Below are 15,003 nucleotides of genomic sequence, written 5' to 3'. Positions count from 1 at the left end.
TGGAGTTGAAGTAGTTTGTAAAAACATTCAAATTATCATTGCTATAAATTTTTAATCCTGATATTTCAATTTATTTTGGAACACCAAAAGAAGATTAAGGGCCAAGCATGGCAGCTCATGCCTGTAATTCCAGCACTTTTGGAGGCCAAGGTTTGTGGATCGTTTGAGCCCAGGAGTTCGAGACCAGCCTGGGCAACATAGCAAAATCTCATCTCTATTTATAAAATAAATAATTTTTAAAAATTAAAAAATAATAAAAAAAGATTAAGGTATAGTCTCATTCTCATATTCTCATAATCTCATTAGAAATTGATTCTGTGATCATCTCTGATAAAGCAATGATTCAAAATTAATGAACAGAAGCATGTGGAAAGTAGTAGACACCACCCAGAAGGAAAAGTGCTGCATTAAAATTTCCAGTTTGGCAGGTGGAGATTAAATGGTTTTTTAAAAAATATAAATTTCTCATTTACAACAAAACAGTACTTAAGTGAGACTTTCAATTCACTTAATGTTTCAGTATCACATTATTGGTTTTCATTTGTGCTAATCTAACACCGGAAAAAGCCTTTAAAAATTTAAAATTATACCACAGAGTTGAAGATGGTTTATTTCACAGTGACTTCAATAAGAATCCATGTCAGTGAGTGTCGGCTAACAAAATAACCAAAGCTTAATTCTACTTTCTTTGTGTAATTTTTAGTGTAACTATAAAAATTACACCTTGAATAAGATCAAAATTATTACTGTTAAAAGTACTTACTAAACAACCTAATTATCTGATAACAAAATGTACAAATAAAAAATTCCTTATTATTTATTTATTTATTTTGAGATAGGGTCTTGCTCTGTCAACTGGGCTGGAGTGCAATGGTGCAATCACTATTCACTGCAGCCTCAACCTCCCAGGCTCAAGCAATCTTCCCACCTCAGCCTCCTGAGTAGATGGGTCTACATGAGCACCCCACCACACCCAGCTAATTTTTCTATTTTTTGTAGAGATGAGGTTTCGCCATGTTGCCCAAGCTGGTCTCGAACTCCTGGGCTCAAGCAATCCAACTACCTCAGTCTCCCAAAGTGCTGGGATTACAGGTATGAGCCACTGTGCCCAGCCAATTTCTTTATCTTAAAATTGATTAAATTATTTCAATTTGAAATTCAAACTAAATTCATTTTACACAAAAATAAAATAATATTAAGAAAAAAACAAAAACTACGACCTGATTCATTTATTCTTTAAAGACAGGGTGTCACTGTGTTGCTCAGGCTGGAGTGCAGTTACATGATTATAGCTTACTGCAGACTTGAACTCCTGGACCCAAGTGATCCCCCTGCTTCAACCTCCTAAGTAGCTGGGACTACAGGTGCACACCACAGCATCCAGCTGACTTTCTCCCCCAGAGATCCCAGGATTTCACTATCTTGCCCAGGCTGGTCTTAAACTACTGGCCTCAGGAATCCTCCAGCCTCAGCCTCAGCCTCAGCCCCAGCTCCCACTGCTGGGGTTACAGGAGTAAGCCATTGCTCTTGGCCTGATTCATTTATAAGCCAAACAAATATACAGCAAAGTGCCTGCCTCCAATATTAGATTGGCAAATTCATGAAGCCAAGGATAACATTTTATGGTTTTATATCTAAAACAATAACTTTTATAAAGATGCCTGGCAAGAGTTAACTGAGTGGTGTTTCTATTATGTAGTTCAGAAAATATATACATCTATTTATCTCACTTTCAATGATTACCTTTAATTGTTTCCTCCACAACTTCTACAACACGATCTATCTGTTGAACCTAGAAAAAAAAAAAAAAAAAAAGATTAGACAAGTAATTTAGACAGAGAAGCAAAATTTGTGTTTATCCTTATGCTTGAGTCAATGTTACACATTTTCTAAGCACATCAATGCAGGTTTCCTTTAATGTATTTGGAGATACTATAAAAAATATCCTATATTAATATTTTGTGTTACAATGAAGTATGAAATTATCACCCTCCTGTCCTCCAATGATAACTGAAGAAATCATATTGCATTTAAATAAACTGCCTGGAGTTGTTTTAGGATAGCCTATCAACATATACTCAACATATCCTGAGACAGAAACTTAAATTTAATTAACACATGTCTTCTCACACAGAGCTTCAAGAAAAAAAATGGCATAAAATGACAAGCTACACAAAAAGAACATGCTAGTATTAAGGAGATCTGTTCCAAATTCTATCTTTATTATTTTAATACTCAAAACCCTTTTAATGAATTTCTACCATGTGCTGGGTACTGTACTCAGGTCCATGAAATACAAAGTCAAATAATACAGCTTCTGTTCTATACAGCAGAGACTAAGGAAGCTTTCCTATGGGAACACAGAGGAAAGGTAATAAAATCAGACCAAGTGATGCAGGAATGCTTCCTAGAGAACAAAGGGTGACTCCTGGGGTTATGATTAAACAGGATTATGATTGGAGAAGCCCACTGAGAATGAGTAAGCATGGCTAGAGTTTAAAAGGAAAATGAAAACAGCAAAGTAATATTATGATTCAAAAAGCTAAAAAAAGAATAAGTCAAAGTTGATTCTTCTTTAAAAGTCCTTAAATTACCGTTGTTTTATTACAGAAGAAATATCACAAAAAAGTCAAACAAAATAGAATATAAAATGGAAGTTAGTTGAAAGAAATCATAACATCTTTCATCCTGTATTTCCACTCCTCAGATGAAACCACTAATAATAGTGTGATGAGCAGATACCATGACATTTTCTGGCATCAAACATTTACATATAGGTCTGTTCTATAGTTTTATCCTTTTTTTTTACAAATGTTAGAGGGTGTGTGTGTGTGTGTGTAAATAAATATATAAAATAGATATACAAAATAGACCAAGACCAGCTGGGGCAACACAGTGAGGTCCCGGGGTCTTTGGTGGGGGTTACATATATGTATAAAATACACCTGTGCCTTGATGTTTTTTCTATATATTGTCAGTCTATAGGTCTGTTTCATTCACCTTACTATCTCTCTGTATGGATGTACCATGATGTGATGCACGCATCCATACCTCTATTGATGAAAGAATTTCTATTCTTTCATTATTATACAATGCTGCAATGAACTCAACTGAGACAAGAGGAAACTATTTTAAAAACTTCATTAAAAATGTAACGGCTGGCTGGCCACAGTGGTTCTGCCTGTAATTCCAGCATTTTGGGAGGCCTAGGAGGGGGCAGATCACTTGAGGTCAGGAGTTCGAGACCAGCCTGGTCAACATGGTGAAACCTTATCTCTATTAAAAATACAAAAATTAGCCAGGTGTAGTGGTGCATGCCTTAGTCCCAGCTACTCAGGAGGCTGAGACAGGATAATAACTTGAACATGGGTGGTGGAGGTTGTAGTGAGCTGAGATCACGCCACTGCACTCAAGCCTGGGCAACACAGTAAGGAAAGGAAGGAAAGGAAGGAAGGAAGGAAAGGAAGGAAAGGAAGGAAAGGAAGGAAAGGAAGGAAAGGAAGGAAAGGAAGGAAGGAAGGAAGGAAGGAAGGAAGGAAGGAAGGAAGGAAGGAAGGAAGGAAGGAAGGAGGGAAGGAAGGAAGGAAATGGTAATTATCTTAAAAATATTCCTTTGGTCTCAGTATCTTACAGAAAATGAAGAAAGGCTTGTGAGAGCAGACCTGAACTCTATTCTGCCTCTGACCACTCAGCCCAACATGATGGCAGCAGCAACAATAATTACTGAGAAACTGCCAAAGGCAAGTAAATCTCAGACAATGTTAGGTTTTCAGCCCCCAACAGACCTACCTAACTGGAGATGCATCTACCAGGAAACAATGGAACCATTAGGCCCTGGTTTTATTATAAGAGCCCATGTGGCTTCCATACAGAATGTGACTGAAGAAGCCAGCAGAACAAAGATTTCAAAGAGAAGGAAGTGACCAACAGTGCCAAATACTACAGAGACGTAAGTATACAGACTAAAATGAATATGTTTGATTTAACAATACGGGAATCAAACTTAGGGAAAGCAGTGAGTTCAGTAGTAATGAATTATACGTAAGAAAACAGAGTTAATTTGACTACTCTTAGTAAAAAGCTGAGGAGAAAGGGAAGGAGAAGAAAGACTCTTGATGGCTAGAGAATACTGAATATATTATATTTTGGTTTAGGTTAGTACAAGCAACTATTTATTTCTTTTTTTGCAGTTTGAGCAGAGAAAGGCAGTAGGCAAAGGAGTTGTAGACTGAAAAACAAGTGATGGAGCAATGATCTTCAGGAAGTAGACCGAGCAAAATCTAAAACAAGAATAGAGAACAAGTCAGAGTGAGAAAAGGGCCAACTCTTCATCTCCTGAAAGAAGAGGTTAGGGGTAAAGCATGGGAAAAGATGCTAGTACTCTTGTAGAGGTCAGGGAGAATCTAAGCATATTCCCACCTGTTGCCCTCAATTTTTCTCAGTAAAGTAAGCAGGAAGTTCATCTGCTAAGAGTTAGAAAGCATATCATAAAACAATAACAGAATGAATGTTTTCAAATACCTATTACAGAAAACAAGAGACAGTGATGACTAAGAACACATAAAATTCACCACACAGTATTGGGACACCAGTTGAAATATGAGACCATGAATTTATAACAATAACTCCAAGTAGAGCTATAATTTTTCTCAAGTCCCAGCAGTTCTACAGTAGGAGCCAAACAGACAAACAGATTGACCCAAGGTTTGTTAATACCACCATTTATTCACTCATCAATTATTGAGCATCTAAATTATACCAGGATGGTTGAAAGGACTGATGAAACAACACTAAGAGATTTGTGGAATGGACTAGAAAGAAAATGGAACAAGAAAAGTTGACTATACATTTTAGATGAGACAAAGTTTGGCAAATAGGTTAGACAGGGAAAGAAATAGAGCCAGAAAAGAAGAAATGAAGTGGCTGGGGGTTGGAGAAAGAAAAAAATGAAGGGGAAAAAAAGGAAAGAGAAAAGAAAAAGGACAGAAAGTTACAACTAGAATATAGACACAGGCATTTAGTATTTCTGAAGAATAGTAAGGTCCAGTATCTGGCAATGGGAATAGGTTGCTGAAACAAGGTGTAGGTGATGACCGCTGGAACTGATGTATGATGAAGTGAGAGGTGACAATATTGCCAAGACATTATATCCAGACACTCAGATTGCCAAAGATAATAAAGACATGAATAGGATAAGAAAGAGTTGGTCAAATTTCCTACCGGATGTGGGTGAATGACCAAGATATCAATTAAGGATAGAAGACAGACAATAAAATGAATAAAATATAAGATAATTCCATGATGAAACTAGAAAGAAAAATGTTTTCCTATGCAGTTAAAAATATAAAAGCTCAAAAGCACTGCATCCACTCTTGTAGCACATGGACTGAATAAGAAGCCATATTTCTAGAGAAAAGTCAGAACATGCAGAGGAAGCAGTCTGTTAAAAAGTTAAGGGTAAGCTAAAACTATAAAACTCTTAGAAGAAAACACAGCCATAAATCTACATGAATCTTAGATTAGACACTGATTTCTTAGATGTAATGCCAAAGCACAAACAACAAAATGACAAAAGAAAAAATAAATTGGATATCATCAAAATTCAAACCATTTGGTACTTCAAAGGACAACATCAACAAAGTAACATGACAACACAGAAAATGAGAGAAAACTTTTATAAATCATATATCTGGTAAGGAACTTATATCTAGAATTTATAAAGAACTTCTACAACTCAATAATAAAAAGACAACCCAACTAAAAATGGCAAAATAATCGGAACAAACACTTTTCCAAGGAAAATATACTTATGGCCAATAAATATATGAAAAGATGCTCAACATCATTAGCCAACCAGGAAATGCAAAATCAAAACCGTAATGGAGGAATAGGGAGCTATTGCTTAATGGGTATAGAGTTTTAGTATGAGAAAATGAAAATATTCTAGAGATGGATAGTGGTGATGACTACACAACAATGTAAATGTACTCCACGCCAGTTAAAAATGGTTACAGTGGTCAATTGTATTTTATGTACAGTTTATCATTATTGAAAAAACACAATGAGATACTACTTCACACCCAGTAGGATGACTATCATCAAAAAGACAGGCAGCCAGGTGCAGTGGCTCACACCTGTAATCCCAGCACTTTGGGAGGCCAATATGGGAAGATCACTAAGGCCAGGAGTTTGAGCCCGGCTTGGGCAACACAGCGAGATCCTGTCTCTACAAAAAATTTTTAAAAATTAGCTAGGCACAGTGGTGCTCACCTGTAGTCCCAACTACTTGAGAGGCTAAGGCGGAAAGACCGCTTGAGCCCAGGAGTTCAAAATTACAGTGACCTATGATCACACCACTGGACTCCAGTGTAGGTGACAGAGTGAGACCCTGTCTCTTAAAATACACACACACACACACACAAATACAGATAATAATGAGTGTTGGTGAAAATGTGGAGAAATTGGAACCTTCATACATTGCTGATGGGAATGTAGTAAAATGATGCAGCACTTTGGAAAACAAGCTGCCTGTTCCTCAAATGATTAAACACAGAGTTACCATATAATCTAATAATGTCAATCCTAGTTATAACTCCAAGAAAAATGAAAACATGTCCATACAAAAACTTGTACACAAATGTTCATAATAGCATTATTCATAATAGGCAAAAAATGAGAATGCAAGTATCCATTGATGAACAGATTAACAACATGTGGCATATGCATATAATGAAATACAGCAACACATTACTAAGACAGAATATGTTCTGAGAAACGTGTTATTAGGCCAACGCTCCATTGTGTGAACTTCAGAGTGTACTTACGCAAACCCAGACGGTACAGCCTACTACCCAGCTAGGCTATATAGTATACTCTACTGCTCCTAGTCTACAAACCTGTATAGCCTGCTACTGTACTGAATACTGCAGGCAGCTGATACACAATGGTAAGAATCTAAACATATAAAAGGTACAGTAAAAATACTGTATTATAATCTAAAGAGACCACTGACTTATATACATCGTTGATTAAAGTTGTTACGTGGTGCCTGACCATATTACTAATCCATAAAAGGGAATGAAGTATGGTTACATGCTATAAATGCAAAGTGAAAGAAGCCAGACAAAAAGGTCACAATAGGAAATGTCCAAAATAAGAAAATCTACAGAGACAATGTCAGTTAGTGATTGTCTTTGGATGGGCAGAGGGAGAACGAAAGGCAGTGCTAAGAAGTACCTGGGTTTTTTTTTGAAATGACGAAAATGTTCTAAAATTGATTGTGGTAATGGTCATACAATTCTATGAATAAACTAAAATGCACTGAATTGTACACTTTAAATGGGTGAATTGCATAGTGTGTGAATTATATCTCAGTAAAGTTGTTATTACCAAACAGAAAAAAAAAAGTTGAGAGTGGTCAAAGGTTCTAATGTCAAGGCCATGAAAGTCAAGGAAAAACTGAGGAAATGTTCCAGATTAAAGGAGACTGAAGAGACCTGACCTGAATGCTACTATGAATCTGAGACTTTTCATTTCCTATAAAGGACAGTATTGAAACAATTGGCAATATCTGAATAAAGCTAATACACTAGTTTATAGTATTGTATTAATACTGATAATTGTACTATAGTGATTTAAGAGTGTGTTGTAGCTTTTGAAATATATGGGTATTTAGAAGAAAAGGGCATCATGTTTGCAACTCACTTTCACAAGGATCGGGATCGGGGGAAAATGTGTACACATAAAGAGAATGAGAAAATGTGTTAAAAGGTTAATATTTGGGGAATCTGAGTAAAGAGCATATAGGAACTCTTTATTTTTGCAAAATTTCTGAGTGATATATCAAAATGAAAAGTCTGAGAGTGTGTGTGTGTTTGTGTGTATGTGTGTGTGTACATGTGTGCATGCACACAGAAGAAACGAAGATGGCCCTGATGAAGATGGCGACCCTGATGGTCATACAGAATTTGCTTGAATAAATATAGCTGAAAATATATCCTCTAATTTAAAATAGTACTTGATTACATTTGCTTTTATGGCAGGAAGTGGGATATTGCCAACACATGATAATTTAAATCACTGGATGGTGTGTGGGAACCCCAGGACCTTAAAAAGAAAGATCTGCCAAAACTGTAAAATAAAATAAAAAAAAATTTAAGTACTTGATTACAAACAGAAGAGAAGTTTATTAAATGATTTAAAGAAAATATTATGTCCATTTTGGTTTCCAGTAAGGAAAACAATGGAGGAAGCAATGGGGAAAAGGGAAAAAAGGGGAGACCAAGGGGAAAGGGAGAGAAGACTCAGGGGAGGGGGAGTTACATGGAAGAGGGAAACGTCAGGAGAAAAAAAAAATGAAGGGTGGGAGGCAGAGAAAGAAGAAAAAACAATCGAGAGCAAGAAAACAAACTCAAAATTCACATACAGTAATGAAGAATATATTGAACTCATTCTGGGAGAAAAGGAAAGTTGTTCTTAATTAATACTATAAATTGAGGCCCTGAATACACAGGAGCTTATTCTCTAGCATGTAATTCAAATAAAATAAATAAAACGGTATCTTGTGTCTTTGAGGCACTTAGTTATAAATATACACAAAAAAAGACATGCAGTATGTTCTATTACTGACTCCATATGTTCTCAACAATGAAGAAAGGAGTTGGTGTATAAACAATTCATAAATAACATTAATGAGTCATTCTACTGCAGAACTTTAAAAAGAAAGCCACAAAAATATTTTATTCAGCTATTATCAACTATTCCAAATTTATAACTAGACATGTATTGAAGAAACAAGCCTATACAATGGCACCCAAAGCAAATAAAAATGCTATTCTAAAGTATCCTAATCACTCAGAGCAGTGCTGTCAGCAGGACCTTCTGCAATGATGGAAATGTTTATATGCTGTGCCATCCACTATGATAGTTACTAGCCACATGTGGTTATTACAGACTTCAAATGTGGCTACTGTTACTGAGGAACTTAATTCATATTTAAATAGTCAAATGTGGCTATTGCAGCCACACTGAAAAGTGCAGCTTTAGGGAATGGCTAAGGGAGCCACTCAGTTTACAGTAATTTGTTATGGCAGCCTTAGGAAACGAACATACATCTCAAACACAATTTTGCCAACTAGGCTTTAAAAAAAAAAAAAGTCCACTCATTTGAAGCTGCCAGAGAACAAGCTGATACTACTCTGCAGTCGAAGGCTCTGTTTTAGTATGCACTTGAAGTATCTTTTTTCCTGAAAAACCAGCAGCTAGATAAGTTAATGACTAGAAATAACACAGTGACAGCTAACATTTCTTGAACAATTACTCTGTTTCATGCTCTACACTGACACTTCATGTGCATTATCACACTTAATCCTCAAACACTACTAGGCAGGAGGAGACAGTACTGTTATTTCTTTTCTTTTTTTTGAGACAGTCTCACTCTGTTGCTCAGGCTGGAGTGCAGTGGTGTAATCTCGGCTCACTGCAACCTCCACTTCCCGGGTTCAAGCGATTCTCCTGCCTCAGCCTCCTGAGTAACTGGGATTACAGGTGCCTGCCACTATGCCTGGCTAATTTTTGTATTTTTAGCAGAGATAGGGTTTCACCATGTTGGCCAGACTGATCTCAAACTCCTGACCTCAGGCGATCTGCCCGCCTCGGCCTCCCAAAGAGCTGGGATTACAGGCGTTGAGTCACCGCACCTGGCTGATAGTACTGTTATTTCTGAGGCTGAGAGAATTGAGGCACAAGGATATCAAGATAGACTTTTGCCAGTGATTCCCAGTAGATCTTGTCCAGGAATGGCAGATAGGTGGTCCACTTGATGAATCTCCCTTTTCCTACGCACATGGGGGTTATTATTAAATGACCATAAAATGCCATTCAACTGAACCTGAACTTTCAAGAGACTCAGACAACAACTATTTTCTCCAAACTCTCCCCCACAAATCACCATTGGCATAAATACATTCATTTGAAAAATATTTGTTAAACACTAACCATGAACTACAAAGCTCTAGTAACTGGGGACATAACAGTGAAAAATACAATGTCCCTACTTTGGGAGGGCGAGGCGGGAGAATCACTTGAGCCCAGGAGTTTGGGACCAGCCTGGAAAACTAGAGACACCATCTTTACAGAAATGAAAAATTAGCTGTGTGTGGTGGCATGTGCCTGTAGTCCCAGCTACTTGGGAGGCTGAGCTGGGAGGATCACTTGAGCCCAGGAAGTCAAGGCTGTAGTGTGCCGTGATCACATCATTCCACTCCAGCCAGAGTGACAGGGCGAAACCTTGACTCAAACAAACAAAAAATACAACATCCCTGCTTCATGGACCTTATAGTCTAATTAGGGGAAAGAAACATGCAAATAATGGAAAATCTTCATTTGCTACAATGACAGACACTATGAAGAAATTAAAATCTGGGGCCACATGTGGTGGTTCATGCCTATAATCACAGCACTCTGGGAGGCTGAGGCGGGAAGATTGTTTGAGCCTAGGAGTTTGAAACCACCCTGGGCAACACGGCGAGACCCATCTTTATTTAAAAAAAAAAAGAAAAAGAAAATCTGGGGCTGGGCATGGTGGCTCACACCTCTAATCCCAGCACTTTGGGAGGCCGAGGCGGGCAGATCACGAGGTCAGAAGATTGAGACCATCCTGGCTAACACAGTGAGACCCCATCTCTACTAAAAATACAAAAAAATAGCCGGGCATGGTGGCGGGCACCTGTAGTCCCAGCCACTCGGGAGGCTGAGGCAGGAGAATGGCGTGAACCCGGGAGGCGGAGCTTGCGGTGAGCCGAGATTGCGCCACTGCACTCTAGCCTGGGGGATGGAGTCAGACTCCATCTCAAAAAAAAAAAAAAAAAAAGAAAATCTGGGATTAGTGGTAGGAGGTAGACAGCAAAATTTTTCTACAGCAGTCCAGTTAAACTTACTGAATAGGTAGCATCAGTCCAGGGACCTGAACCACTGACAGAAGCATCAATGCGAACCTCCAGCAGAAGAGTAAGTACAAGGACTGAGAGGCTGAAATAACATAAATGGGTTGTGTGGTCAAAAGAAGGCCAGCAATTAGGGACACAGTAGTAAGAGATGAGGTCACATAATGATCGGAGAAAGAGTATGTGAGATCTTGCAGTTCATGCTATGTGGTTTAAATTTTATTCTATTTGCAAATGAAAGCCACTGGAGGGTTAATAGAATAATATTAACAACATTGCTCAGGCTAATTATATTAAAAATGTGAAAAACTGCTCTTTGTCCATATTTCTCTATTAGTTGGTATGACTCTTATTAAGACTTCATGAATCTGGCTGGGGTTTTACTATCTCTTGATTTTATCCCAAGATACCTCAAATCCTTTCAGGAGTAAAAGAAGTTAATACATTTTATATATATACAAAATATATATATATATTATATATATATTTTATATATATAATATATATATTATATATTTTTATATATATAAAATATATATAATATAATATATATTAATATATATAAAATATAATATATATAATATATAATATATAATATATATAAAATATAATATATAATATATATTATATATTATATATTATATATATGTTTTAAAGTTTTGGTTGTGATATTTTTTAATTGGAATTAAAATGACATTGTCTTTTTATTTATTTATATACAATCAAAATTAAGACAGCTAAAAAGAAAGTACTTTGCATGTATGTTTATATGTATACATTATACATATAATTAATATTATATATATAATTATATATTATATATAATTATATTATATATGATTATATATAATTATATAATTATATATTATATATTATATAATTATATTATATATAATATTATATATAAACATACATGCAAAGTACTTTCTTATTAGCTGTCTTAATTTTGATTGTATATAAATAAATAAAAAGACAATGTCATTTTAATTCCAATTAAAAAATACCACAACCAAAACTTTAAAACTACCTGAAAACTCCACTGATCTGTAAAAGGAAAAAGTGACATCCAGGTCCAGTTTCATTCTTTTGCATGTGGCTCCCCAGTTTTCCCAACACCATAAAGAGATTATCCTTTCCCCATTGTGTCTTCTTGGTGGGCTTGTTGAAAAAACTTTAGTTGAGTGCATATCCTTGGTACGCTTGGCTTTATCTCTAGGCTCTCTGTTCTGTCCCCATTCGTCTATATGTCTGTTTTTATGCCAGTACCATACTGTTTTGATTACTATAGCTTTTTTTTTTTTTTTTAGAAACAGAGTCTTGCTCTCTTTCCCAAGCTGAAGCTGGAGTGCAGTGGCACAATCACAACAACTCGCCACAGCCTGGAACTCTCCACAGCCTGGAACTCCTCGGCTCAAGCAACCCTCCTGCCTCAGCCTCCCAAGTAGCTGGAACTACAGGAGTATGCCATCATGCCAGGCTAATTTTTGTTACTGTTATTATTATCGTTATTATTATTTTAGAGACAAGGTTTCAGTATGTTGCCCAGGCTTATCTCAAATTCTCGGCCTCAAGAGATCCTCTCACTTCAGCCTCTTGAGTTGCTGCAATTACAGGCACAAACCACTGCTAGCCACAATAGCTTTAGACTGTAATTTTAAATCAGAAAGTGTTATGTCTCCAACTTTTTCTTTTTCAAGACTGTTTTGGCTATTCAGAGTCTCCTGTGATTTCATACAAATTTTAGAACTGTTTTTCTATATTTGCAAACAATGTCATTGGAATTTTGATAGAAACTGCATCGAATCTGTATACTACACCATACATAAAAATCAGCTCCAGATTATAGGTCTAAATGTAAGACCTGACACTGTAAAATTCCTGGGAGGAAACTCTTCTCTCCTTAAACATAGGGAAAAAGATCCTTGACATTGGCCTTGGCACTGATTTTTTGGATATTACACCAAAAGCTCAGGCAACAAAAAGCAAAAATAAACAAATGGGACTACATCAAGCTAAAATGCTTCTGCACAGCAAGGGAAGCAATCCACTGAATGAAAAGGAAGCCTACGGATTGGGAGAAAATATCTGCAAACCATATACCTGATAACGGGTTCACATCCAAAATATACAAGGAATTCATACAACTCAATGGCAAAATAATTAAATAACCTTATTTAAAAATGGGCAAAGGACCTGAATAGACATTTTTCCAAAGGAAACATACAAATGGCCAATGAAAACATATATAAAAAGGTGGTCAACATCATAATGATTAGGGAAAGACAAATCAAAACCATAATGAGCTATCACCTCACTGAGGATGGCCATGCCAAAGAGACAATAAATAACGAGTGTCAGAGAGGAAGTAGAGAAGAGAGAACCCTTACACACTGTTGGTAGGAAAGTAAACTGGTACAACCGTTATGGAAAACAGTATGAAGATTCCTCAAAGACTTAAAAACAGAACTACCATATGATCCAGCAATCTTTATATATCCAAAGGAAATGAAATCAGCACTCTGTAGAGATATCCGTGCTCTCAAGTTCAATGCAGCATTATACACAATAACCAAGAGGTGAAAAAAACCTAAGTATCCATCGATGGATGAATGAATAAAATAATTGTGGTATATTTAAGTAATGGAATATCATTCAACATTTTTAAAAGGATATCCAGTCATTTGTGACAACACTGATGAACCTGGAGGACATTATGCTAAGTAAACTAAGCCAGTCACAGGGAAAAAAAAAATGCATGATTTCAATTGTGTGTAAAATCTTTACTTAAAACAAGTCAAATACAGAGAAACGGGGAGTAGCCTGGGGATTACCGGAGTGGGGAGGAGGAGAAAAATGTGAAGTAGATCAAAGGGTACAAAGTTGCAGTTATGTAGGACAAGTCTAGAGATCTAATTACATCATCAGGGCTATATTTAATATTGTATACTGAAAATCTGCTAAGAGTAGATATTAGGTGCTCTTACTACACACAAACATAAAAAGTAACTACAGAAGGAGATGGATAAGTTATTTTGCTTGACTCTAGTAATCATTTCACTATGTATATATAACAACATTGTACATCTTAAATATATACAATAAAAAAGGAAAGAAATGCCCTTCTTTCCATCTCCATTAAGAACTATACATATGAAGTCTTTTCCATCAAATATATGTTCAGATGTTTCCCCTTTACCATAAGGAAGTTTGACTGAATAATCAGCATCTGACAAGTCAAAGTTCAATATTAACTTCTCTATTAAGCCAAGTCCCTACCTTACATAGTAATGGGGGAGGCTCAATTTCCAAATCCCTTAAATGTGGGGAAGCTGACAGCAGTCACTAAGCTAGCTTAATGTGTTTCAACACTATGAGAAGATTTTTCTTGAACTCACAAGCCTGTGAGCAAGTTTGCAGTGTAACACAAAAGAGCATTTGATGTTATGTGTGATTTAACTTTAATACTCATCTCCCAGTATATTTTCACTTTAATCTCTTCATTCAAAAAGATTCTTCCCCAAAGGTAGAAATAGCCCTTTCAACAGAAGTTATGTGACAGTACACTCCTCATAACACTGAAGGCATATTTCACCTGAATGGTACCAGTGAGTGACTAATACTGAGTTGGAGATAAAAACAACTAATTGAAAGATGAAGCCCGGCTAGAAGGTTGCCAGTAAAATGAGGATCGGTACCAGGAACCTCTCTTCCTCTTAAATGCAACTAAAATACCTATTAAACTTTCTGTAGGGGTGAGGGGTAAAGGAGGCACAAACCCCCTTCAGCAATAAAAACAAAATTCAACAGGCTAAGCTCAATCACACACAGAAACATTGTTTGGGACATCAGAATACTCCTATTAAATAACAGAACATGTTACAAATTAAAAGATCATTTAAAAAGTGATACTAAAGTTAAACACAGAGTAATATTATAACTAAAACAAATACACATTAGAGATGTAAAATACCAATTAATAAACAATTTTATACATCAGGCTTGTGCAACCCATGGCCTCTGGGCCCCATGTGGCCCAGGACAGCTTTGAATGTGGCCCAAC

The 15,003-nt window shown here is 36.4% G+C and overlaps 1 protein-coding gene across 4 annotated transcripts in view; it reads right to left on the bottom strand.

Moving 5' to 3' along the window:
* The window catches only part of CDKAL1 (CDK5 regulatory subunit associated protein 1 like 1), a 701,044-nt gene that overhangs the window by 472,237 nt on the left and 213,804 nt on the right, over positions 1-15,003 (bottom strand). For all 4 annotated transcript variants that reach the window (XM_054490535.2, XM_063665866.1, XM_063665867.1 and 1 more), the window contains exon 7: positions 1,744-1,792. In XM_054490535.2, the coding sequence (XP_054346510.1) occupies positions 1,744-1,792 (49 nt within the window). The remainder of the gene's footprint in view (positions 1-1,743; positions 1,793-15,003) is intronic.

The sequence above is a fragment of the Pongo pygmaeus genome, chromosome 5, assembly GCF_028885625.2.
Source record: "Pongo pygmaeus isolate AG05252 chromosome 5, NHGRI_mPonPyg2-v2.0_pri, whole genome shotgun sequence".
NCBI classification, from domain to species: domain Eukaryota; kingdom Metazoa; phylum Chordata; class Mammalia; order Primates; family Hominidae; genus Pongo; species Pongo pygmaeus.
The sequence above is the reverse complement of the archived record's forward strand: the minus strand, read 5'-3'. Positions and strand labels throughout refer to the sequence as shown.